The following is a 24,698-nucleotide window of genomic DNA, read 5'->3' as shown; positions in this document are numbered from 1 at the left end:
AGACACCAGTAAGGGAGAGAAAATTCAAGTAACATTGAGAGATGATATTTGGCATATTATATCTTTGAAACCTATAATTTTCTGTGTGTGCAAAAAGTTTGGAAAGACACTTAACAAAAAAAAAGACATTGATGGCTACTTTGCATGTGAAAAGGCTCTCAATCAACATTGATAATCAAAAGAGAAATGCAAACTCACACTATTATACCTGGACTAGAATGGCTAAAATTAAAAGACCCACTAAGAGCTAATGTTGGCTAGGCATAGATAAATCAATTAGAATGCTTATATGTTGCTGGTAGAAGTGTCAGTTGGTATAATTGCTTCAAAAAACATGCTGCCTACTAAGGCTGGGCATACATATAAATCCTGTGATATAGCCACTTCCCTCCCTAGTATTCACTCGGAAGCTGGGTGCTTATGTTCAAAAAAAGATAGAAAAATATCCATACTAACTTTCTTCCTAATAGCTAAGAAATATCTCCATCAAGAGTATAAGTTGTGGTATATTCATGTAACTGACTGTTGTACAGCAATACAGAGAAAATACTGCTACCTGTAACTACATGGATGAATCTCATTGGCTCAAAACTGAGCAGAAGGAGCCAAAGACAAAAGAATACCTACAGTGTGATTTCATTTACATGCTTTATGGTAAAAGAGGTCAAAATAATGGTTTCCTTGGTTGGGGGGTGGTACAGTGGTAACTGGCCGAGGGGCAAATGGGAATATTCGGGGATGCTGGAAATGTTCAACACCTTACTCTGGATGGTGGCCACATATCATTAAGCTCTACATATACACACTTAATATCTGCACACTTTACTGTAAGTTATACATTAATAAAAAAAAGTTTAAAAAAGGAATGCCTGGGTGGCTCAGTTGGTTAAATTTCTGAGTCTTGATTTTGGCTCAAAAGTCATGATCTCAAGGTTGTGGGATCAAGTCTTGCACCAGCTCCGCATTCAGCAGGGAGTCTGCTTGGGATTCTCTCTCCCTCCCTCTCTCAAATAAATAAATCTTTTAAAAAATGTTTAAAAAAGAAAACTCCAACTTATGCTTTACCTTGTGATATGAAATTGTGTCAATATCCTATGCCAAAATTTTAACATATTCAAGGGCTTTTCTTTTTAGGTCTTACATTCTTTTCCAGTTGTCTTTTTTTGTAGGTGCATTGTTCTGGTTTAATCATTGTTGCTTTGTAATACATTTACTGTTTAATGATGTCTTTCCTGCTCATTCCTGTTCTCATTCAAATTCTCACACACATTCATGCCATAGGAATTTTTATTATAATTACATGAAACTAATAAATTATAAATTTGGAGATCATTAATATGTGGGTCAAAGTTCAGAAACATGTTTCTCAGCATTTCCTCCCAGTTCTTTAGTTGTCTTTATGTGACTGTACAGGTTGTTTATTTTTGTACATTTTTGTTTGGCTAAGGTGAATGGGAACTTTTTTGGTTACATTTTTATTTTCCTTCATATAGTATTACTATAACTTCTTAATCTCAGTAATGAGAATAGTTATTGTTTATTGACACATTGTGCTAAGCAATCTTATTTCTTACAACAATCCTTGTCAGGTAAATGCTATCACAGTATTATGCTCATTTTTACATTTGGGGTCAGTGAGGGACAAAGACTGAACAGCTGCTTTCTGGCAAAGGTATGATTCTAACCCAGGCACTCTCACTCCAGAGCTACACTGTCAAAAAATACTACCCTGTAGGCCTAGGTGTCCTCAGTGAAGGAGGAGGGACAGGTAGGAAGGCTAAGTGTGGGATCAAATCTAGTACTGATGGATGTGACTGACAGTGGTGAGTAGTAATTGGATGTATAGCAGCAAGACCTATCCTGAAGTCAATTGTTGGGTATACATTAATTTATATTTGTAGACTACAGTATTCTAGTTTGGACTTATTCAAACCAGATAGGCTTATAATTTTTTAAAACCATTAGCAAATAATTTAATGATAATTTTATGTATTCCTAGGGTACCATTGTGTTTACCAAATAATGTTAGCTATTGTTTTAGTTGTGTTCTCTGTTTACAAGGAACTACCACTATTTCCCTCTAGTTGAAATAAAGATACACTTGACCATAAGGGAGATGGACTCTTGTGGATATCCAAGAGGTGGATCCATAGACTGGCCAGCCCTTGCGGAGACTAAAGCTGTCATCTGTTCTGGATTAAAATCAACTGTAGGCATCTCAGCAACAGAATTTTTAGCTCTTTACTGCAGTGTACTGTTTTTGTCTTCCTTCAACTGTCGCTATCATAATATATGCTTTTTTCTTTTGTCCATCCATTTGTGTTTATATTGTTTATATTTTCTCCATGGTCCTGTAAAATTTCTGATAACATTTGATTGGCCATGGTAGTTATTGTGTTTGGGCCAAGTGTTTCCTGGTTCATAGACTGTTGAACGGACTGTAGATTGGCTGCCTTAAATCAACTTTACCACAGTAGTTCTAGTCATTTCTGGCCAGGGAGGGATGGCTGGTTAGGTAAACATGGCTCATCTAAGGCTACTACCTCTTTAGTAGTAAGGTTGATCTGCCCTAAATATAAAGGGAATGTGATCACAGTATGTATTCTGGCTAATGTGTTCAGTATGCATTATACTTTTCCCTTTTAAATAAAATGTAGGGTGCTTGGGTGACTCAGTTGCTTAAGCCTTTGGCTCAGGTCATGATCCTGGGTTCCTGGGATCAAGTCTCACGTCAGGCTCCCTGCTGAGCCTGCTTCGCCTTCTATCTCTGCCCTTCTCCTCTGCTCATGTGCATGCTCCCTCTCCCTCTTAAATAAATAAAAAATCTAAAGAAGTGGCTACAATTGAAAATAGCAGCTGAATTTAGAGGTTGAGTAATACAGAAGGGGAAATATTGAAGGGAATGCTTGTATACATGATTTGAGAACAAGGATCTTACTGTTTTGTAAGCCTGATAACATGTTGTGTATCTTTTGTGAATAGCTTGCTTGAAATGTCTGGTTGGGATTATTAAAACTTTAGAGGAGTTACTGATAAATATTAGGGAAGTTTTTTTCCTTGCTATTTTAATAGCTAGATTTGACTTGAAAAAAGGTTTTTGAGGATTTTGCAAACCCATGAATTTAGCAAATTCCTTTAAAATATTCTCTGGTCTATGCATTTTTAACACAAGATCAGTGATGAACTTAAGGTATGTCATAAGCTGCCTATTAAGATAGTAAATGATTTATGATAAAAATTGAAATATTCAATATTTATTTTTATCAGCAATAAAATTATATGTAAATGCTTGTTGTTAAATTGATTCTAGGTTGGGCCATGCAGGCTGCTGCGTATATCTTCATTCATAGGAAATGGAAGGATGACAAGAGCCATTTTGAAGACATGATTGATTATTTTTGTGATATCCGTGAACCACTCCAACTCCTCATATTCCCTGAAGGGACTGATCTCACAGGTAGGTAGCCTGGGATTGGATCACAGAATTTTAAAACATGAAGAAACTTAGAAATCACTTAGTCTAAACTTCTATTCTTCAGATGAAATAATTGAACACCAGTAAGATTAATGGCCCACCACTAAGGTCATTCACTCAGTGATCAGTAGCATATCAGAACCTAGAACCCCTGGTTTCCAGGCCATAGAATTTATGATGGACAACTCCAAGAGGTCATTATTCATACTTGCCCTCCTCGTGCTTTGTATTTTTAAGGTGCACTATATATTTTAGATATCAGCCTTTTACTTTTATAGAATTTTTAATTATTTTTATGGAACCACAACAAAACAAAACAAAACAGCCAGTGAAATCTTAAGAAGGACAAAACCTAATTTTAAAGTCCCCTTCCTGTTCTATATATTCTGTCCTCTTTCAAGAGACATATTCATTATGCTTTTTTTCTCAATTTTTTTTATAAGAAAAGAATATAATAGTAACCGATTTCATCTTTTGTTTTAAATTAATATGTTGGCTTTCTCTGGGTATTTTAAAGCTTTATCTCTAATTAAGCAGGAAAGACTTTGTCCTGTCCTCAAGAAAATTCAACCACCACTGAGTTGTGGAGGGGAACACAGGAGGACATATTTTGGACTTTTCTGCCTTCCCAGAAATTAAACTACATGCATAGGCCAAGAATGCCAGTGAATCTCAAGGAATTGTTTAAAAGATTAAAAACAAATACAGTCTTTTATCCTTACTGTGTGAGAAAGTGTGAGAAATCAGTGGTTCTCACACTTTTTTAAAGCATAGGTCATTTTTGCAGATGAAGCTGCCTGTTGCAGTCTGGGATTTAAGACAGATTGAAGAAGTGTTGTGATTGAATATTGGCAGGGTGGGGTAAGCTTGGACAGGAAGCAGTTCTGTGGAATCCAAGTCAAAAGAGCAAAATTTTAAAACTGTTAATCCCCTGGTTACTTCAAGAAACATACAGCAGAATTTGAGAAGGATCTGGTGGATAAAGGTCAATGCTGTACAAGAGAAGACAGCTTGAAGCAGAGTAGAGCTGAATTCTAAAAATCACAAATAGTATGGAGGGCTAACACTGAACTTGTCTTCCAAATCCTCAATATGAGATTAAGGCAACTAAGAGGTACTGAGAAGGGCTGCAGAGGGGGAGAACATGCTAATTTATGGAACTCAGTACCTACAAAGAGTTCAAGATGAAAAACACAAACTATACAACTATTTAAGTGAATGGGTGAATAAGCCATACTGTGCTACTGAGGGAAATTCAGGTATTTTGAGAAACATTTACCATTGATACCAAGAAAGAGCTCTTCTCTGTTACTGATGGAACAGAACTGAATGAATCATGGCAATTTTTACTTGATAGTTTTATGTACTAAAATAATGCTTACTATATAGGTTTGATTTTTATACTTAAGATTCTAAAAGTAGTTGGATCACAGAGGATAATATTGAGGATAATATGATTACATATTGTTTAAGCTTGAAAATATATTGTAAGTTATAAATTAATTGATTCCCAGAGCTAAACTACCATTAGGAAGTTATAATGTATAGATACTTGTATTTAAATCTTACAATACTTTAGAATGTATAATACTTAAATTTGGGTGTTGAAATATAACTATATAATAGAAAATAATTTACTGAGATGATAGATGGATTGATATTTGTGAATGCCAAAGCAGACACAAAAGAATGGCAGCTTTGGAAGTTTTTAGTAATTAAAAACTAGTAGGAAAAAGAGCTCTGGGATTGCTGATACTTTATGGTATATTAATGCTAAAATGTTTATATATTAGGTCTTTAGAGCCTGTAAAATATATAAACTTATTAAAATCTTTTTCATTCTTATTTTTTTCTTAAGTGTTTTTTTTTTACATGATGAACTTAACACCTAATGGCATATTTTCAGGGTTCAGAGTACTCACCATTACATGATACAATCGCATGTTTTTAAAGTTAAAATGGTATTTATATTTTAAAACCAACTTTTAAAAGCTAGACTGTTTGCCAAATACAGAAAAAAGATCCGGAAGCTTTCAAGAAAAAAAAATTTTTTTTGAAACAGGATTATACAGGTAGTTTTGATCTAGAATAAATCATGGTCTTCAACTAAGTGTCTTGTTACTTCAAGGGTGTTTTTAGTTACCATAGTTAACTTGAAACTTGAGAATTTTAAGTCCAAGGAGAATGTTTTAGAACACTCTTTAAGTTATGAGTCTAACTTGCTTGCACATTTTCAAATTAGTGTGTTTAATATAACTACATAAATTTTATCTTCATATGTTATTGTGGGTTATAACTTTTTTCTTGCCTATGGAAGTTATATATGTGAACTGGGGGAAATTTAGAAACATAGAAGAGAGGACAAAAATTGCTATAATCCCACTGCCCATAAACAAACACTATTGTAATTTTGGTCCATTGCTTTTGGATCATTTGGTCACATATCTGTGCATGTGCATACACACATGTGCATAGACACACATACATATAATTTTAAACAATTTTAAAAGTGGCATTACACCTTTCTTTGCACCTAATGTTATATTATCTCTCCTATCATTATTTATTCCTTGAAAACATGTGTTTTAAAGGTTGGGCAGTTTTATATCATACTGGTTTATTTGGTAGGGTTGTCTAGGGAAACAACCAATAGGATGTGTGTGTATATTTGTGTGTATGGTGGAGGGGGAGAGGTTGAGATTGAGAGAAATTGAGCTGGGAGTTGGGGATTTATTTTAAGGAGTTGCCTCACATGATTGTGGAGGTTTGGCAAGTCAAAAATTTGCAGGGTGAGTTAGCAGGCTGGAGACTCAGGGAGGAGTTGTAGTTTGAGTCCAGAGGCAGTCAGTCTGCTGACAGAATTCTTTCTTGCTTAAGGAGGTTAGTCTTTTTCTTTTAAAGCCTTCAAGTGATTGGATATGGCTCACTCACATTATGGAGAGTAATCTGTTTATATGAAGTCTTCTGATTTAGTTATTAATCTCATTCACAAATACCTTCACAAAATATCTAGAATAATGTTTGACCAACTATCTGGGTACTCTGGCTATGCCAGTTTGATTCATAAAATTAATCATAACAATTGGTATACTGTAATTTTGAGTTCTTTTTTCCTGATCTGGAAAAGAAAGCTTTTCTAGGATTTAACAATTTTAATATTACACGTAATCACTGTTATACATAAATTTCATTTAATGAGTGCTCTGAAGCTTTATATACAAAATAAAGTCCCTACTTTTATGGAGCTTACATTCTATGAAGAAAGACAGACTAAAAAACCAGTTAATAAAAATATGTCAGATATCCATAAATCCTATGCAGAGAAATAAAGCAAGATAAGGACAGGGAGAGGAATAGATAGGGCACAGAATTCTCTTTTATATAAGGTAGTTAAAAGCAGCCCCTTAAATTTCTGTGTAAATAGAGACTAACCAAACAAAGCAAAAAACCTTGCAGGTGCCTGGGTACTAGGCATTCTGGGCAGCAGAAAGAACACTTGCACAGACCCTGAAGTGCAAACCTGCTTGGCTGGTTTGAGAACATAGAATGGCCGCCAGTAGTCTCTTTGGGGGTGGGAGGAGTGTTGGCCCTGGAGCATTACCAGCAGTGAGCTGACAAGACAGGAGGCTGTGGTCAGAAAGAGGGAGGCTGTTGCAGTTACTAATAATCAGAGTCGGGGAGTGGGTAAATGAAATGGAAATAGAAGGAAAAATCTGCATCTCTTCATGTCTCTGATTACCTCTACCTCAGCACGTTGTGACTCTATGTTTTTAGAACTACTTGTATTCCCATTCTATAGCAGAGTTCAGTTTTGTCTTCAGATCCCCAAAGTCTGTGATGAACTGGAAGAGGAAACTTCCAGTTTCCTGGAAGTAGTTAACTACTCGTCTTTGTACTGTCCCTGAGATTCCTCCTTCCATGGAAGGTCCTCCTAGCTGTCTATCACATAGTGTTTTGAGTTCTGTGCCCAGGGTATTCTCCTCAAATGAATGTGAGATGAGCTTATTCCTTTCCATGTTCACAGTCTATACTTTTATCTTGCTGGGGACTATGCATATTTAGTTCTTTAACTTGTTTCTTCAATTATGAAAATAGAGTGTCACCTTTTTAGAAGTGTATTCTTTGAATATTATACTGTTGTGGAATCCATACATGGTTTTTTGAGGTTTGAGGACTCTGTGATCTTAAATTTATTCCTAGGAAGGTTGGGTTTATATAGAGGAAGTTTTTTTTCTTATGACTTGGAATAGTCTGTAAATTTTAGGATGCAGCTGAGAGTTGCAGATTCTAACATCTGCTGTCATCAGAAGGTATTTCATGATCTCTCCCAGCAGTTGAGGCCAAATTTCTGAACACTACTTTTTCCAAATATATTTGCTGAATAATGGGTTTGGTTCTTCTTGGAACTTATAAAGTTACCTCATGGAATGGAAAAAGAAGTTTTTGCCAACAATTGGAACATATACTTGACTCTGTAACTATATTCAGCCAAACCATGTTCAGATGTTTGTACATGATGTGCTAATCATGTGCCCATTCTGTTGGGGAGTGGTTTTGGTTAGTAATATTAGCATGTTCTGTGCCTGAGCAAGGCAGACATTTCACTTTGCATTGAAGCCCTAAATTACTGGGTTAAAAGAAATGTTGAGTTGTTACATTTGACATATTGGCTACCTTTTTTTTTTTTTTCTGGGGGTCCAGGTCCTTATATTTTATTACTATCTTAGTTTTATTAGCATCTTTTAATATTTCAATTTTTATTATGTATGGACTATTTTATGAACATTTTAGTTTATTTGTATTATAATTGTATTTCAGTTTTCATTGTATATTGACTACCTAAGGAAATCCTTTAAGTAATTTTAAAGATTTTTTTTTAATAATAAATTTATTTTTTATTGGTGTTCAATTTGCCAACATACAGAATAACACTCAGTGCTCATCCTGTCAAGTGTCCCCCTCAGTGCCCGTCACCCATTCACCCCCACCCCCTATCCCCTGCCCTCCTCCCCTTCCACCACCCCTAGTTCGTTTCCCAGAGTTAGGAGTCTTTATGTTCTGTCTCCCTTTCTGATATTTCCCACACATTTCTTCTCCCTTCCCTTATATTCCCTTTCACTATTATTTATATTCCCCAAATGAATGAGAACATATAATCTTTGTCCTTCTCCGATTGACTCATTTCACTCAGCATAATACTCTCCAGTTCCATCCACATTGAAGCAAATGGTGGGTATTTGTCATTTCTAATGGCTGAGTAATATTCCACTGTATACATAAACCACATCTTCTTTATCCATTCATCTTTCGATGGACACTGAGGCTCCTTCCACAGTTTGGCTATTGTGGACATTGCTGCTAGAAACATCGGGGTGCAGGTGTCCCGGCGTTTCATTGCATCTGAATCTTTGGGGTAAATTCCCAACAGTGCAATTGCTGGGTCATAGGGCAGGTCTATTTTTAACTCTTTGAGGAACCTCCACACAGTTTTCCAGAGTGGCTGCACCAGTTCACATTCCCACCAACAGGGTAAGAGGGTTCCCTTTTCTCCACATCCTCTCCAACATTTGTGGTTTCCTGCCTTGTTAATTTTCCCCATTCTCACCGGTGTGAGGTGGTATCTCATTGTGGTTTTGATTTGTATTTCCCTGATGGCAAGTGATGCAGAGCATTTTCTCATGTGCATGTTGGCCATGTCTATGTCTTCCTCTGTGAGATTTCTCTTCATGTCCTTTGCTCATTTCATGATTGGATTGTTTGTTTCTTTGCTGTTGACTTTAGTAAGTTCTTTATAGATCTTGGAAACTATCCCTTTATCTGATATGTCATTTGCAAATATCTTCTCCCATTCTGTAGGTTGTCTTTGAGTTTTGTTGACTGTATCCTTTGCTGTGCAAAAGCTTCTTACCTTGATGAAGTCCCAATAGTTCATTTTTGCTTTTGTTTCTTTTGCCTTTGTGGATGTATCTTGTAAGAAGTTACTGTGGCTGAGCTCAAAAAGGGTGTTGCCTGTGTTCTCCTCTAGGATTTTGATGGAATCTTGTCTCACACTTAGATCTTTCATCCATTTTGAGTTTATCTTTGTGTATGGTGAAAGAGAGTGGTCTAGTTTCATTCTTCTGCATGTGGATGTCCAATTTTCCCAGCACCATTTATTGAAGCGACTGTCCTTTTCCCAGTGGAGAGTCTTTCCTGTTTTGTCGAATATTAGTTGACCATAGAGTTGAGGGTCCACTTCTGGATTCTCTATTCTGTTCCACTGATCTATGTGTCTGTTTTTGTGCCAGTACCACACTGTCTTGATGACCACAGCTTTGTAGTACAACCTGAAATCTGGCATTGTGATGCCCCCAGATATGGTTTTCTTTTTTAAAATTCCCCTGGCTATTCGGGGTCTTTTCTGATTCCACACAAATCTTAAAATAATTTGTTCTAACTCTCTGAAGAAAGTCCATGGTATTTTGATAAGGATTGCATTAAACGTGTAAATTGCCCTGGGTAACATTGACATTTTCACAATATTAATTCTGCCAGTCCATGAGCATGGGATATTTTTCCATCTCTTTGTGTCTTCCTCAATTTCTTTCAGAAGTGTTCTATAGTTTTTAGGGTATACATCCTTTACCTCTTTGGTTAGGTTTATTCCTAGGTATCTTATGCTTTTGGGTGCAATTGTAAATGGGATTGACTCCTTAATTTCTCTTTCTTCAGTCTCATTGTTAGTGTGTAGAAATGCCACTGATTTCTGAGCATTGATTTTGTATCCTGCCATGCTACCAAATTGCTGTATGAGTTCTAGCAATCTTGGGGTGGAGGCTTTTGGGTTTTCTATGTAGAGTAGTTATCAGCGAAGAGGGAGAGTTTGACTTCTTCTTTGCCAATTTGAATGCCTTTAATGTCTTTTTGTTGTCTGATTGCTGAGGCTAGGATTTGCAGTACTATGTTGAATAGCAGTGCTGAGAGTGGACATCCCTGTCTTGTTCCTGATCTTAGGGGAAAGGCTCCCAGTGCTTCCCCATTGAGAATTATATTTGCTGTGGGCTTTTCGTAGATGGCTTTTAAGATGTTGAGGAATGTTCCCTCTATCCCTACACTCTGAAGAGTTTTTTTTTTTTTTTAATTTTTATTTATTTATGATAGTCACACACAGAGAGAGAGGCAGAGACATAGGCAGAGGGAGAAGCAGGCTCCATGCACCGGGAGCCCGATGTGGGATTCGATCCTGGGTCTCCAGGACCGCGCTCTGGGCCAAAGGCAGGTGCTAAACCGCTGCGCCACCCAGGGATCCCCACTCTGAAGAGTTTTGATCAGGAATGGATGCTGTATTTTGTCAAATGCTTTCTCTGCATCTAATGAGAGGATCATATGGTTCTTGGTTTTTCTCTTGCTGATAAGATGAACCACATTGATTGTTTTATGAGTGTTGAACCAGCCTTGTGTCCCAGGGATAAATCCTACTTGGTCATGGTGAATAATTTTCTTAATGTACTGTTGGATCCTATTGGCTAGTATCTTGTTGAGAATTTTTGCATCCATGTTCATCAGGGATATTGGTCTATAATTCTCCTTTTTGGTGGGGTCCTTGTCTGGTTTTGGAATTAAGGTGATGCTGGCCTCATAAAACGAATTTGGAAGTACTCCATCTCTTTCTATCTTTCCAAACAGCTTTAGTAGAATAGGTATGGTTTCTTCTTTAAACGTTTGATAGAATTCCCCTGGGAAGCCATCTGGCCCTGGACTTTTGTGTCTTGGGAGGTTTTTGATGACTGCTTCAATTTCCTCCCTGGTTATTGACCTGTTCAGGTTTTCTATTTCTTCCTGTTCCAGTTTTGGTAGTTTGTGACTTTCCAGAAATGCGTCCATTTCTTCTAGATTGCCTAATTTATTGGTGTATAGCTGTTCATAATATGTTTTTAAAATCGTTTGTATTTCCTTGGTGTTGGTAGTGATCTCTCCTTTTTCATTCATGATTTTGTTAATTTGAGTCTTCTCTCTCTTCTTTTTAATAAGGCTGGCTAATGGTTTATCTATCTTATTAATTCTTTCAAAGAACCAACTCCTGGTTTTGTTGATCTGTTCCACAGTTCTTCTGGTCTCGATTTCGTTTAGTTCTGCTCGAATCTTTATTAACTCTCGTCTTCTGCTGGGTGTAGGATCTATTTGCTGTTTTTTCTCTAGCTCCTTTATGTGTAAGGTTAGCTTTTGTATTTGAGTTCTTTCCAGTTGTTGAATGGATGCTTGTATTGCGATGTATTTCCCCCTCAGGACTGCTTTTGCCGCATCCCAAAGATTTTGAACGGTTGTATCTTCATTCTCATTAGTTTCCATGAATCTCTTTAATTCTTCCTTAATTTCCTGGTTGACCCTTTCATCTTTTAGCAGGCTGGTCCTTAACCTCCACGTGTTTGAAGTCCTTCCAAACTTCTTGTTGTGATCTAGTTCTAATTTCAAGGCATTATGGTCTGAGAATATGTAGAGGACGATCCCAATCTTTTGGTATCAGTTCAGACCCGATTTGTGACCCAGTATGTGGTCTATTCTGGAGAAAGTTCCATGTGCGCTTGAGAAGAATGTGTATTCAGTTGAGTTTGGATGTAAAGTTCTGTAGATATCTGTGAAATCCATCTGGTCCAGTGTATCATTTAAAGCTCTCGTTTCTTTGGAGATGTTGTGCTTAGAAGACCTATCGAGTGTAGAAAGCGCTAGATTGAAGTCACCAAGTATAAGTGTATTATTATCTAAGTATATCTTAACTTTGGTTATTAATTGACTTATATATTTGGCAGCTCCCACATTCGGGGCATATATATTGAGGATTGTTAAGTCCTCTTATTGGATAGATCCTTTAAGTATGATATAGTGTCCCTCTTCATCTCTCACTATAGTGTTTGGGGTAAATTTTAGTTTATCTGATATAAGGATGGCTGCCCCTGCTTTCTTTTGAGGACCATTTGAATGGTAAATGGTTCTCCAACCTTTTATTTTCAGGCTGTAGGTGTCCTTCTGTCTAAAATGAGTCTCTTGTAGACAGCAAATAGATGGGTCCTGCTTTTTTATCCAGTCTGAAACCCTGTGCCTTTTGATGGGGTCATTAAGCCCATTCACGTTCAGAGTTATTATTGAAAGATATGAGTTTAGTGTCCCCATGATATCTATTCAGTCCTTCTTTTTGTGGATTGTTCCACTGGACTTCTTCTTAAAGGGGAATTTTAAGAGTCCCCCTTAAAATTTCTTGCAGAGCTGGTTTAATTTCAAAGATTTAAATATGAATTTCAGGAAATAGTTATAAAAAGTCCTATCAGTAATACCCTATTATAAAAATTCCAAAAATTACAAAAATTCTAGGATCTTTGTTAGGGACTAAAGTGTTTGTATCTTTTCATTTGACTCCTACATACTGTATTCAGTAATTACAGATGAATTAACTGCCATTTTATCAAATCTTTCACTGTTTTCTTATCTCATTTATCTTCCTTTATTTTATGGCTTCTAATAGTCTTTTATTTTTTTTAGAAAACAGCAAGGCTCGAAGTAATGATTTTGCTGAAAAGAATGGACTTCAGAAATATGAATATGTCTTACACCCAAGAACTACAGGCTTTACTTTTGTAGTAGACCGTCTAAGAGAAGGTAAGCACCCATCTCAAAAGGCAATGGTTTATGTGAGTGGCAACAATTGCTAAACTTTATGGGTAGCCCTTTAGAATTTATGAAGCATTTTTTCATATTTTTTCTCAAGATATAAGATACTGTGGTTTTTTACTAAGTTGACCCCATGTGCTAAAATGTCTTATTATGTATTCTTTTAAAATATCAGAGATATCTTTATAAAATTTTTTTCGTCCTCTTGCAATAGACAGAAAACACATACAATTAACTCATATTCTATTTTTAAGTTTTTTTTTTTAAAGCACCAAAACTGTCTTGAAAGTATCTTAACATACTATTGCTCTTTATAGCTTGAAAAGTATTTTTGCATTTACTATTTCACTACTTCCAACAAATGATTCTGGTTGGTAGGAAGGCAAGTACTCCTTCCATTTTATAGTTAAATAGAACTGGCATACAAGGAGGTTAATAATTTTCCATAGGTGAGGAATGGAACCTCATTTTTCTGCTTCCTAGTTTGTAGCTCATACTACTATCTCACACTTAGTCAAGAGTCATGTCTATTGCTGGGCATATCAGGGTAAGGTGGTTCCATTGATGGTATCACATTTGTTTAAATGTTTACATTTTCATATTTGTTATGTAAAAAAACCAATTGTACATCTTATTTGTATCTATATATATTGATACATGTGTAGAGACAAAATAATATATATGAATATATATACATGGAAAATGAATTATCCAGAAACATGCTGAAGTGTTACTAATTTTACAAGCCCAGAGTCACCTAGTTGAAGAAAAATCTTATTTGCATGTTTCTGCTCTCCACTCTGATTTCTACCAAGCCATATTGTATGATGGTGATACCTATGATAAATTATCACCCTCATCTGATAATTGCTAAATTGTCATAAAACTGCTTGTGGTTAACATGAAAGATGTTGTGCCGCATTATGTAAGAAAAGGTTTAAAGTTCTTGCATCTTCTCTCCATGGCATCACTGTTGTTCCTTTAGGGTTTAATGTACTTTAGGATACAAAGTGGAACTTCAGTTAATGAACTCTGCCAGGATGAGGCATCTTTACAACTAAGTACCCATGATTTAGAAGAAATATATAGTCCAAAATTACATTGGTAGAGTAAACCAAAAAATGTTTTGTCCCTGTTAGTTTGGCTTTCTCTTGAAATTCTGTGGTAATAACTAATATGAAATGACTTATGGGCTTGATGGTCTTATTGCATATGAAATAGTGTCTATCTACCCAGTGAAGCTCCTGCAGAACACAATTCTTCATGCCTGTGGAATGGGACAGGGAGGTATAAAGACATTCAAGTGGTGGTGGGTTTTTGTTGTTGTTTTTTTTTTGCTTTTTTAATGTGATGCCACTTAATTGCCACTTAACTGTGGCATCCAGCTTAGGCTCACCCTTCTCATTCAACAGTATGTTTTCTATTTCCTCGCTAATCTGATAGCTTATAGTATTTAATGATTTCTTTAAAGGTATTTTTGACATCATGGAACACATTCATCTACTAGATTTCTCTATAAACACAAGCATGTTGTTGGAATATATCTTTTACTAATAAAGATCTTCCTAAATGTAGGCAGGATAATAGATTATCTTATAGTGGATAAGGATGTATCTATAGAGTTCTCTATTCTGAAATCTGGAAGATATTTTAATAGCAAGTTGATTTATAACTTTGGGGAATGTGTGTTACTTAGTCATCACTCAAAGTACTAGTCAACAACCACAGTGTATAATTTTTCCTGCTAGAACTGGCAACTGATTCCACACCCCCATCAGTGAAAAAAAAGAGAAACCCAGATGATTCTATTTACTTCAGTTAGAAAAGAAGAATATATTGTACAACATAATTATAAAAAAAGAAATAGGATTATAACAGTAATAGCAGCTAATATTTATTGAGCATTTACAACGTACCAGGCGTTGTGCTAAGTATTTTATATGTATAAGGTCAGTTAAACCTGACAATAACCATAACCATACATGGTAGTTACTGTTATTAATATTCAAGTTGTAGGGCAAAACTGAAGCAGAAACTGAGGTGAAAGAGCTTCTCAGAGTTATTCCTCTCATTGAATATCCCACACTCTTTCTATTATAACTTGGTGCCTCTTATATTTGTAGTATGATTTTAGTTAACAGAACCTCCAAATCATAAAGAACTTTTGTAACAATAGTGAAGAGGATGGCTTTCCTCAAAAAAGAGTTTAAAAAGAAAAACAAAGAAGCTTAAATGGTCAGATCATGGAGGGAGTACCAAAAGAGGAAGTTATGGTTCTGCCTAAGATAAGGGGAGCAGGCACACCGAAGGAGGCATCAGGGGAAGAGTCAAGGGCAGCTCTGCTCTCAGGAATCAGGTGTGGTGTCAAGTGAGCATAAAAAGTTTCATCAAAGGTCAGAGGTGAAGAGGATCTTTTTTTTTTTTTTTTTTTTCTAAGATTTTATTTATTCAAGAGAGACACAGAGAAAGTGCCAGAGGGAGAAGGAGACTCCATGCAGGGAACCCGAGGTGGGATTCGATCCTGGGACTTCCAGATCACGCCCTGAGCTAAAGGCAGATGCTCAACCACTGAGCCACCCAGCTGTCCCAAGAGGATCTTAGAAACCATCTAGCCCAGAGTACCTTCCCTAGAAAAGGAATTAAAGCCTCAGAAAGGGCCTAACCCAACTTTCTAATCTTTAGGTCCCTGAGATTTGCTTTTGATAATCAATTATGTAAAAAACAAGCTCTCTGTTTTAACAAATAACCATTATAAATAAATTATTCCATTCTAGAGACCACATATTAAAATGAATTATCATAAAATAACATCTTCACTGCTCATGCACAAAACTAAATTCAGTGTTGCTGACATCAGTTTGGCAGTCAGCACTAATGGGCACATAGAAGTTTAGGACATCAATAAGCTAAGGATGAAGTCTTACCAAGAAAAACTGAAGAAATGAAAATGCAAAACAAGGAAAGTAGCTTCTGTGTCTTTGTTCAGAATATATTTCACTGAGATTAAGAACATTTAGAAAATACACACTTATCCTGAAATACCCATTATATAATGTTATACAGATGTGTTGTTCCTATAGTAGTAACAGCGAGAAATTTGTCCTGAGCACCTTAAATTTCACCATTAATGTGCTTGCTTTATACTCTTACTAGATTATAACGTTCTTGAGGGTATGCAATGTTCTGTACATGGTGACTTAGTATTAGTTGAGTTAAATATTTTTTCTTTTATCTAAAAAATAAGACAAGCATAGTGTCCTAGCGTGTTCTCCTCAATATATATTTCACTGATCTCTGTTATGGATGATTTCAGGTGTACTTCTAATCACATTTCAGTATGATTATGTAAGTTTTTTCAGTACTAGACTAACCCAAACCCAAAAAGAATTTTCTGACTTAGAGAAAAAAAGGCTTTTATATGAGAAAGTTTTTTTTAATTGACAGTTATAATAAATTTATCACATAATTTTAAACTTGTAATTCATCCTCACCAAAATGAGTTATATCATCATCATCTCTGGTGTTTTGTCATTTTTAAGACAGTTTTACTCTTCTTTGATTTTAAATAAAGATTTGGTCCCATCATTACTTGTTAAATGTTTGATAAGCAATTACTGAGCTGTAACCATGCAATAATTCCTTTCACCATTAGGCGGCACAAATATGTACATTTGAAACTTGATGTTAGGTTAGAGTGGTTGGAGGTGAGAATAAAATACTTAATATTCTGTGTGAAGGTATATGTTGTTTAAAATATGACCTTGCCTACAAGAAGTTTACAGTCTTAGTGGGTAAATAAGAATACACATGGAAAAACCTAAAGGAAAAATATAATATGACATAATTACATGCAAAATTTTATGGAATATCATATATAAATATTTTGCTGAATAATTATAGGAGTGTTCAGCAAAGAGAAATCATATAGTGTTGAAACACTTCTTTAAGAAGCTGCAGCCCCCTTGGACCTTGAAGACTATATGTGATTTGGGTAGGCAGAAAAAAAGGATGGCTAACGGCAGGAGAGGGCATAGAGTTTAGGCCAGTATGAGGCTAAGCAGTAAAGTAGGCACAATGAATGTGATTGAGCTGACGACTTAATTGTACAAAACAGACAATAGATAAGAAGGCGGTTTGGAGCCATTGTGGAAAAACTTAACTCCTGCCCCAAAATAATCATGTTTTTAGTCATCCATTTCTAGCTAAAGTTATTCAAGGAAATCACCTCATATGTTAATGTTCTGAAACATCATACAAATATATTTAAGTTTTGAGTTTTAAAATTCCAAGTAAAATAATCCATATTTTATTTTTATTTAATTTTTAAAAGATTTTATTTATTTGAGAGAGAACATGAGCGGGGGGGCGGGGGGAGGGCAGGCAGAGGAAGAGGGGGAAGCAGATTCCCCATTGAGCTGGGAGCCCAATGATGGGCACAATCCCAGGACCCTGAGATCATGACCTGAGCTGAAGACAGACGCCCAACTGACTAAGCCACCCAGGCACCCCTAAAATAATCCATATATATATTTTTAAAGATTTTATTTATTTATTCATGAGAGACACAGAGAGAGGCAGAGACATAGGCAGAGGGAGAAGCAGGCTCCTAGCAGGGAGCCCGATGTGGGACTCGATCCCTGCACCCCGGGATCATGCCCTGAGCTGAAGGCAGACGCTCAACCACTGAGCCACCCAGGCATCCCAAAATAATCCATATATTTTTTTTTTATTTTATTTATGATAGTCATACAGAGAGAGAGAGAGGGGGGAGCAGAGACATAGGCAGAGGGAGAAGCAGGCTCCATGCACCGGGAGCCTGACGTGGGATTCGATCCCAGGTCTCCAGGATCGCGCCCTGGGCCAAAGGCAGGCGCCAAACCGCTGCGCCACCCAGGGATCCCAATAATCCATATTTTAATCCATGTTTAGCTCCTTTGCCTAAATTCTAAATATGAAAGATGCTGTCTTTCTACTATCTAGGGGATAGAGGGCTAGTCACTAAGGAAAACATAAATTCCCACTAGCTAATTTGGATCAGCACACCTACTCAAACTCTTCAATCTGTATTCAGGAAGAGTTACTTACTGAACCCCCAGATTACATACTTAGTGTCTAGCAGTCCTGTGTTTGGCTCCTTCATTTTGGTCTATCGTAGTTCTCATTTGCTCCAAGAAAGCTGGCAGTTACCTAGGAAGTAAAAGCAGTCTACCAATCATAGATAGTTCAGTCTTCAGGGTTTTCAGACAATTTTAATTTCTTGCACTTTTTGCTTAGTGTTCAACTGAGCACAACTTGCCTGTAGCAAATGTTGCAGTGAGAGACCAAGATGGCCAGCAAGAGCCAGCATTCTCTGGGGCTCACACTGCATTTATTCTAATTTTAAAGAGACTCCTCCAGGATTGCATTTCAGTTACCCTTCCTAACAGCTAGCATATTCTAGGAGGCCAAGAAGAAAGGCAGACAGATAGACTATTGAAATATTGGGTGCATTAAATGCCATGCACTCTGACCTTTTCATGTGACTTTTTATTGCTGGAAACTATGAAAAAGGATAAGACCTTTCCCTTATGTTAAAAAAAAATGTAATTATACAGTAGCTCTTTGACATTTGCTAGAATATTTCCTGAAACCTTTTCCATTTCCCCAAATTTGCAAATATCTTGGTAGCAGAGAGGTTGGCTCTCCTTTGAGACTGTTTTACAGAGAATGAAGCTTTTATCTATTTACGGTGATGAATAGAATACAACAAACCTAAATTAAGTTTGGATACTGATCAGTAGGAAGCACATGGATCAGCAAAGTGACTTGGTCTCACACATCACAAAGCAGAAAGGATTTAAATTTGCCTTAGCAAAATTATATGTGATTACATGTCAAAGACCTTTTGAGTCTCCCAGGTTGAATCTCTGAATGCTTTAATGGCATTTATGTTGTTTTCTTTGCTCATTTTAGTTCTCTCTTTCATAGCAAAAAATCTGAGCTGCTCATTTAGGACAGATCTTGGCATTGTGTTAATGAGAAAAAAAAAGTCATGATAGCCTTAATGAACAGTGACAGAAGCCCTATGGAGGCTACTGTACATAAAGACAACCATCTAACAGTTACTTGCCATGTGCCAGGCACTGAGTTCTTCACGTTTCTCTACCTGCCCATGCAATAATAACACCAGGGAGCTATTTAGAACATAGATGCTCAGGTCTGGGCTTAGACCTGCCGAAAGAATCAAAGTCTGAAGGTGGAGTCCTGAGCTCATAGCTATCCCCCTAGTCACTGTCCTACAGACCCCCTTATTCTCATGACTGCACAAGGCAACACTTTGCCTCACGCCAGCCCTGAGGAGACAGACTCACTCTAGCAACTTGCCCAGGGTCACATGGCTGCAGAGTGGTACATGGCTTCAGCTCTGTTTGATGCCAAAGCCCATGTTCTTCCCACTGTTTAGTAAGTTAACAGTTTTTCTATGACAAGTGCTACAAAAATGTAATCTTGGTAGGGTTTGTTTTGTTTCCTTCTCTCTTTCTAAGACTTCTCCCTGGTATCCTTGGCTATACTGTGCATTTTGTTTAAAAGCAGAAAAATATATCAAAGGTTCCCTTTTTTCTGTAAAGCACATCCTTTACTGGCTCCTATGTTTACTGGCTCCTCCTCCATTTCTGTAATCCTTAAAGCAAAACAAAGAAACATGACACTCATAATATCTGTCCTTTCTTTCTTTTTTTTTTTTTTATATCTGCCCTTTCAAATTGTGGTTCCATTTTTTCTTTTTTGCCACCGAGTCTCAAAAAAAATTCCCTGATGACTTGATTTTTCTCAATACTAGCTCACTTCCTATAAAAACAGGATATTTACTATAAAAATATTAATAAATATATTATAAAAATAATATTTATTATAAAAATTGAAAAAATTAATTATTAGAAAGAAGAAAAAGATACCCTTCTGAGGTCAGTTACTTCTCAGAAATACTGGTATGTACTTTTTGACAGAAACTCTTCTTGTGTTTTTTTCCCACATGTATTCCTATACATAGCAAACAAAATCAGATTACATACTTTGTTTTAGAAAGTTTTTAAAAGTCTGTGCATGTTTTCTCATTATCCTTAAATAATTTTTATAAGTATATGTTAATGTATGGATGTCGCAGAGAGAGGCACCACTATGTGTTAAACTAGTCCTCTATTCAAAGTTAAAATCGTTTCCAGTTTACCACCCTTATAATCAAAGTATGCATAAATCTCTGTAGTTATTCCCTTGGGATATATTTCCAAGTCTAATTACTGAATCAAAGGGCATACATTTTTTAAGGTTTTAAAAAATTATATTTCTTTTCTTTGTCCTATTTTAGTTGGCCACCAAATTCTATTGATGTTGCCTTTTAGAGAGCCATCCCTTCTTCCTCCATTTCCACAGTGGCCTGAATGAATGGGATCCTGATTTCTCCTTTTGACTTGCTGGCTTTCTGACTGGCCTGCCTCCAACTTCTTTGCTAATCCATATTGCACTTAGCTCCCAGTCAGTCTTCATAAAATGTCACTCGGATGTCACTGTGTATGTGTTTATTCAGAAGGTGTTTCTTGGGCATATGTGTTGTTTGGCCTGCTGAAATACCCAGACACAGCTCATTCCTTTGAGTACCCTAAGGTGTAGAGGTTTAGTATCGTAATCATATCATAAGGTGTAATATCATAATCATAATGTAGTATCAATACAGAGAGGAATAGAAAGTATCTTGAGGATGTAAAGAAAGGTTAGTCTATCTTCACCTAAAGTGACATCGAAGAGGTGGCTTATGAGCTGAGAATTAAAGAATAATTAGGCATTTTCCAGGGAGGAAAAGCATTTAAATATTTGCATTACTTCTATATTCCTTGGTCAAGACTTTCTATAATATGGTTCTGATCTACGTTTTAAATTTTTCCACTCAGAAACCCCCTTCATGCCATGTGGGCCAACCTATTTGAATTAATTGATTCTTCTTGACTGTGCCTTAAGCATAAGGCTTTCTGAATATTGCCTCTGGTTAAGTCTGTCCAGGCTAAAACCTGCAGCACTTTGCTCTTTTCTTTTAACCCCTGAATACTATTCTTCCTTCAGTGATCTTCTTCTAAGAGTCTATTCCTATTTCCTCTGCCTGGCAGACATCTGGATTGAGTATCTTTTTCCTTGCTAATAGAGCTTAGCATGGTGGACCTTTTATTAATAGGTGCTCTAACACATTTTACTTCTTAGCTTCCGAAAAGAACCTAGACTATCAGGGCAAAGATTTTATTTCTAAATCCACCAAATACCTTTTTATCCATATCTTCCCCTTTTAGCAGCAGCTGGCACAGTTTATTCTTGTTTAAATACTCTCCCCTCTCCCTCAAAATGGGCTTCTCATTTTTTCTCTTATATTTCTGGCCACTTCTCAAGACTCTTTGGCAGGTTCTTCCTACCTATGTGTCTCTTCAGTGTCAGTGTTTTTCATAAGGCTCTCCTGGGTTCCTTTGTTTTCTCATTCCACACATTCTAGGCCATGTCACTCAGGTGGGTGGCTTAAATGATCAGCCATATGCTCAAGGCTCCCAAGTCTAAATCTTCTGTTCATAAAGCCCTTCCTTAGTACAGAGCCACACGTGACATTTGTCATCTTGGAGGTGCTGTAGGCACTTCAGCTTCAGTGTTGAAAATTGAACTTGTCATATCCCCGTAAACTGCTTTTCCTCCTATACTCCCCACACTGCAGAATGCTTGTGGTGTAATGATGATAATGATAATAATGGCTGAGACAGAGTACTTAGGTGCCAAGAGTATTCTAAGTGCTTCACATGAAGTCAGTCATTTAGTTCTTAGAGGAGGTTTTATTATTATCTTCATTTTATGCATGAGGAAACCAAGATACAGAGAAGTTAAATAATAGTCTAGGATTTCCACCTTTGAAATGGCAGAGCTGGGAAACTATCTGTGGAGCCTTTGCCATAAGCACTACGTCCCATTGCCTCAGGTACTGCAGTTACTGTCTGTGTGTCATTCTTGGATAAAACGCCTCTGCTTTTTTCGCAGACAGTGAATTCCCAAGCAGTGCCTTTGGATTCCGTCTCTTTACTACCTCTCAGATTCATTGTTTCAGTTCTCACTGCTATCATATCTCTCCTGAATTATCTACCGTACAATGGCTCAGCTGGTCTTCCTAGTCCTGGGCTCTCCTTAACCAGTCCTTTCTCCACATTAAACTAGAATGTCAAGCCTTTTTCTAAATGAAGGTGGCAGCACACTAAGTTAGGTGCTCAGGCTCTGGAGCCAAAAGACCTGGCTTAGAATCCTCTGACATCACCAGAATTAGCAAGGTGTCCCTCAGTGAGCCTTAGTTTCATCATCTGTAAAATGGAGTAATTTTATAGGACTCTTATAAGGATTCAGTACATTATTTAAAGCACTTAGCACAGCGCCTAGAAAAGAGCAAGTCTCAGTAAATAATGTGCAAATCTATGTTAGCTGGCTGAAACTTGTCCCAGGTTTCACCGTGCTCCAGGGTTAAATCTACTTTCTTTAACATGGTTTACCAGGCCTTCATGACCTGGCCCTTGCTTACCACTGCTGGCCCCTCTCTCATCTCCTTTATTTGTCCCATTTTGTCCTCGTCTTCCTGAACTGCTTCCCATTTGCAGAGTGCACATTACTTGAAGCCTTCCCTACCAGGGCACAACCCCCTCCTACTAGCCTGTAGGTCACAGCTTAGGCAAGCAGTTTGTTCAGGAAGTCTTCTCATCTGTCTTAGACTTCTGTGTTCCCCATATGAGTACTTCCCCTCCTATGCTTGCCCTATATAAATGTTTTCATTACTGTAGTATCCTTGTTTGTCTCTTCTTTTATCTATTAACTTTCAGTTTCCTGACCATTAGAATACAGTCTGTCTCATTGACCATTTTTGTTCCCAGCCTTCAGCATAGGCCTAGCATATAATACTCTTTAAATGTTTTGAAGCCATCAGCTAACTGGTTAATATAGTTTTATACCCTGCTATGTTCCTACAAAAATTTAAAGTGGCCAATATAAGTGTGTATACTACAATGACAGCAGCCCTACAATATTAGAGAATTAAAGGGTAAATAAGGGTGTGAAGTTGGTATACAAAATACATGTTATAAGGTTAATAAACAAAATATATAAGGTTCTATAGAATAAGGGTCCATAAATTGACTTTGAGCTTTCTGGCATCTTCTCTAGAGGGAAACTGAAAGGTATAATTGACAAGATCCAGGAGATTAAAGCAAATCACATGCTCAGAAAAAGTATGACCATTTCTGAAGGACTTGAGAGAAGGGTCTCCTGTGGTTCCTCCCAGAGGACATTGTGTACTGTTGTGACCAGTACCCTCACTGCATCTTTACTTTAAATGTCTCACATAGCCTCTGGGTATCTGTCCACAGAGGCTGACAGGAGAATGAGAACGAGCAGTTCAGTAAAGGCAGTCTCCTACAGGACCAGAACATCAGGCTATGTATGATTTAGAGTGTTTCAGCTCTAAAAGTTTGGAGAGACTGAACATCCTCAATTCATTCTCCTTGAATGGGATGTCACTCACTGACACTCAGGTCGGAATTAGTTCATGTGGAGTTTGATTACTCTTCCTAAAGCATCTGTTCTATAGATATCTTGTAGCACAAGTTTACATGTGGGGTCAGGGGCTTTTACCAGAAGGATTCTCTTAGGGACCTTGAGGAGCCTATGGAGTGAAGCCTCCTGTGTGAAGTGAACACAGCCTCACCTGAACTGAGGTTGGTCAATGTGTTTCTTACAAGACAGTTAGGATTTGTGTGTTTTTGTGTCCTCTGTAGTGCTTAACAAAATGGTGCCTTGTGCATAGTAAGTGGACCATTGCCCAAAGCTCAATCCCTATCTGTCTGGCCTTTCTGGACTTGGTTCTTGCTGTGACTCCTTGCCTCTCTTCAGTCCAGCCATGTGGAATATACTTTTCTCGTGCTATGCTTTTTCCTAAACTATCCCAGTCATCTGGGTGTCTCCTGTTAATCCTTCAAGATGATTCAGATGACTTTTCTACTTTACAGAATCTCCCAACTTCTGTAGGTTATTGGGGTTCCCTCTTTTTAACACTCATTTATGCATTTGTCTTTTTTTTTTTTTTTTTTTTTAAAGATTTGTTTGTTCATGAGAGACACAGAGAGGCAGAGAAAGAGAGGGAGAAGCAGGCTTCTCACAGGGAACCCAGTGTGGGACTGGATCACTGGACCTGGAATCACACCCTGACCCGAAGGCAGGCTAAGCCACTCAGGCGTCCCTATGCATTTGTCTTAATCACTGCTTTCATTCTTTTTTTATAAGTGTTTCTTTGCAGGCGGGGGAGGGGGGGTCCCCTATCTCTTTCTTGGACTCCGAGCTCTTTTAGGGTAGATACTGTGTCTCATTTATTTTTCTATTTGAACCTCTCATGTGCTGTCATGAATATTACAGGTACTCGGTATATTATGGTTTGTATAAATTTTTATTATCTGTTTTCAGCATCTTACACATACGTATGCATTTCATATGCTTGTCTTTGCACATCTGATTAGTTATGCCCTTACCACCTTCAGTCTAGTGA

The 24,698-nt window shown here is 37.1% G+C and overlaps 1 protein-coding gene across 5 annotated transcripts in view; it reads left to right on the top strand.

Moving 5' to 3' along the window:
- LCLAT1 (lysocardiolipin acyltransferase 1) overlaps positions 1–24,698 on the top strand; it is a 194,340-nt gene that overhangs the window by 109,764 nt on the left and 59,878 nt on the right. For all 5 annotated transcript variants that reach the window (XM_077843708.1, XM_077843706.1, XM_077843707.1 and 2 more), the window contains 2 exons: positions 3,311–3,457; positions 12,989–13,105. In XM_077843708.1, coding sequence (XP_077699834.1) covers positions 3,311–3,457; positions 12,989–13,105 — 264 coding nt within the window. The remainder of the gene's footprint in view (positions 1–3,310; positions 3,458–12,988; positions 13,106–24,698) is intronic.

The sequence above is a fragment of the Canis aureus genome, chromosome 12 (assembly GCF_053574225.1).
Source record: "Canis aureus isolate CA01 chromosome 12, VMU_Caureus_v.1.0, whole genome shotgun sequence".
Classification (NCBI taxonomy): domain Eukaryota; kingdom Metazoa; phylum Chordata; class Mammalia; order Carnivora; family Canidae; genus Canis; species Canis aureus.
The sequence above is the reverse complement of the archived record's forward strand: the minus strand, read 5'-3'. Positions and strand labels throughout refer to the sequence as shown.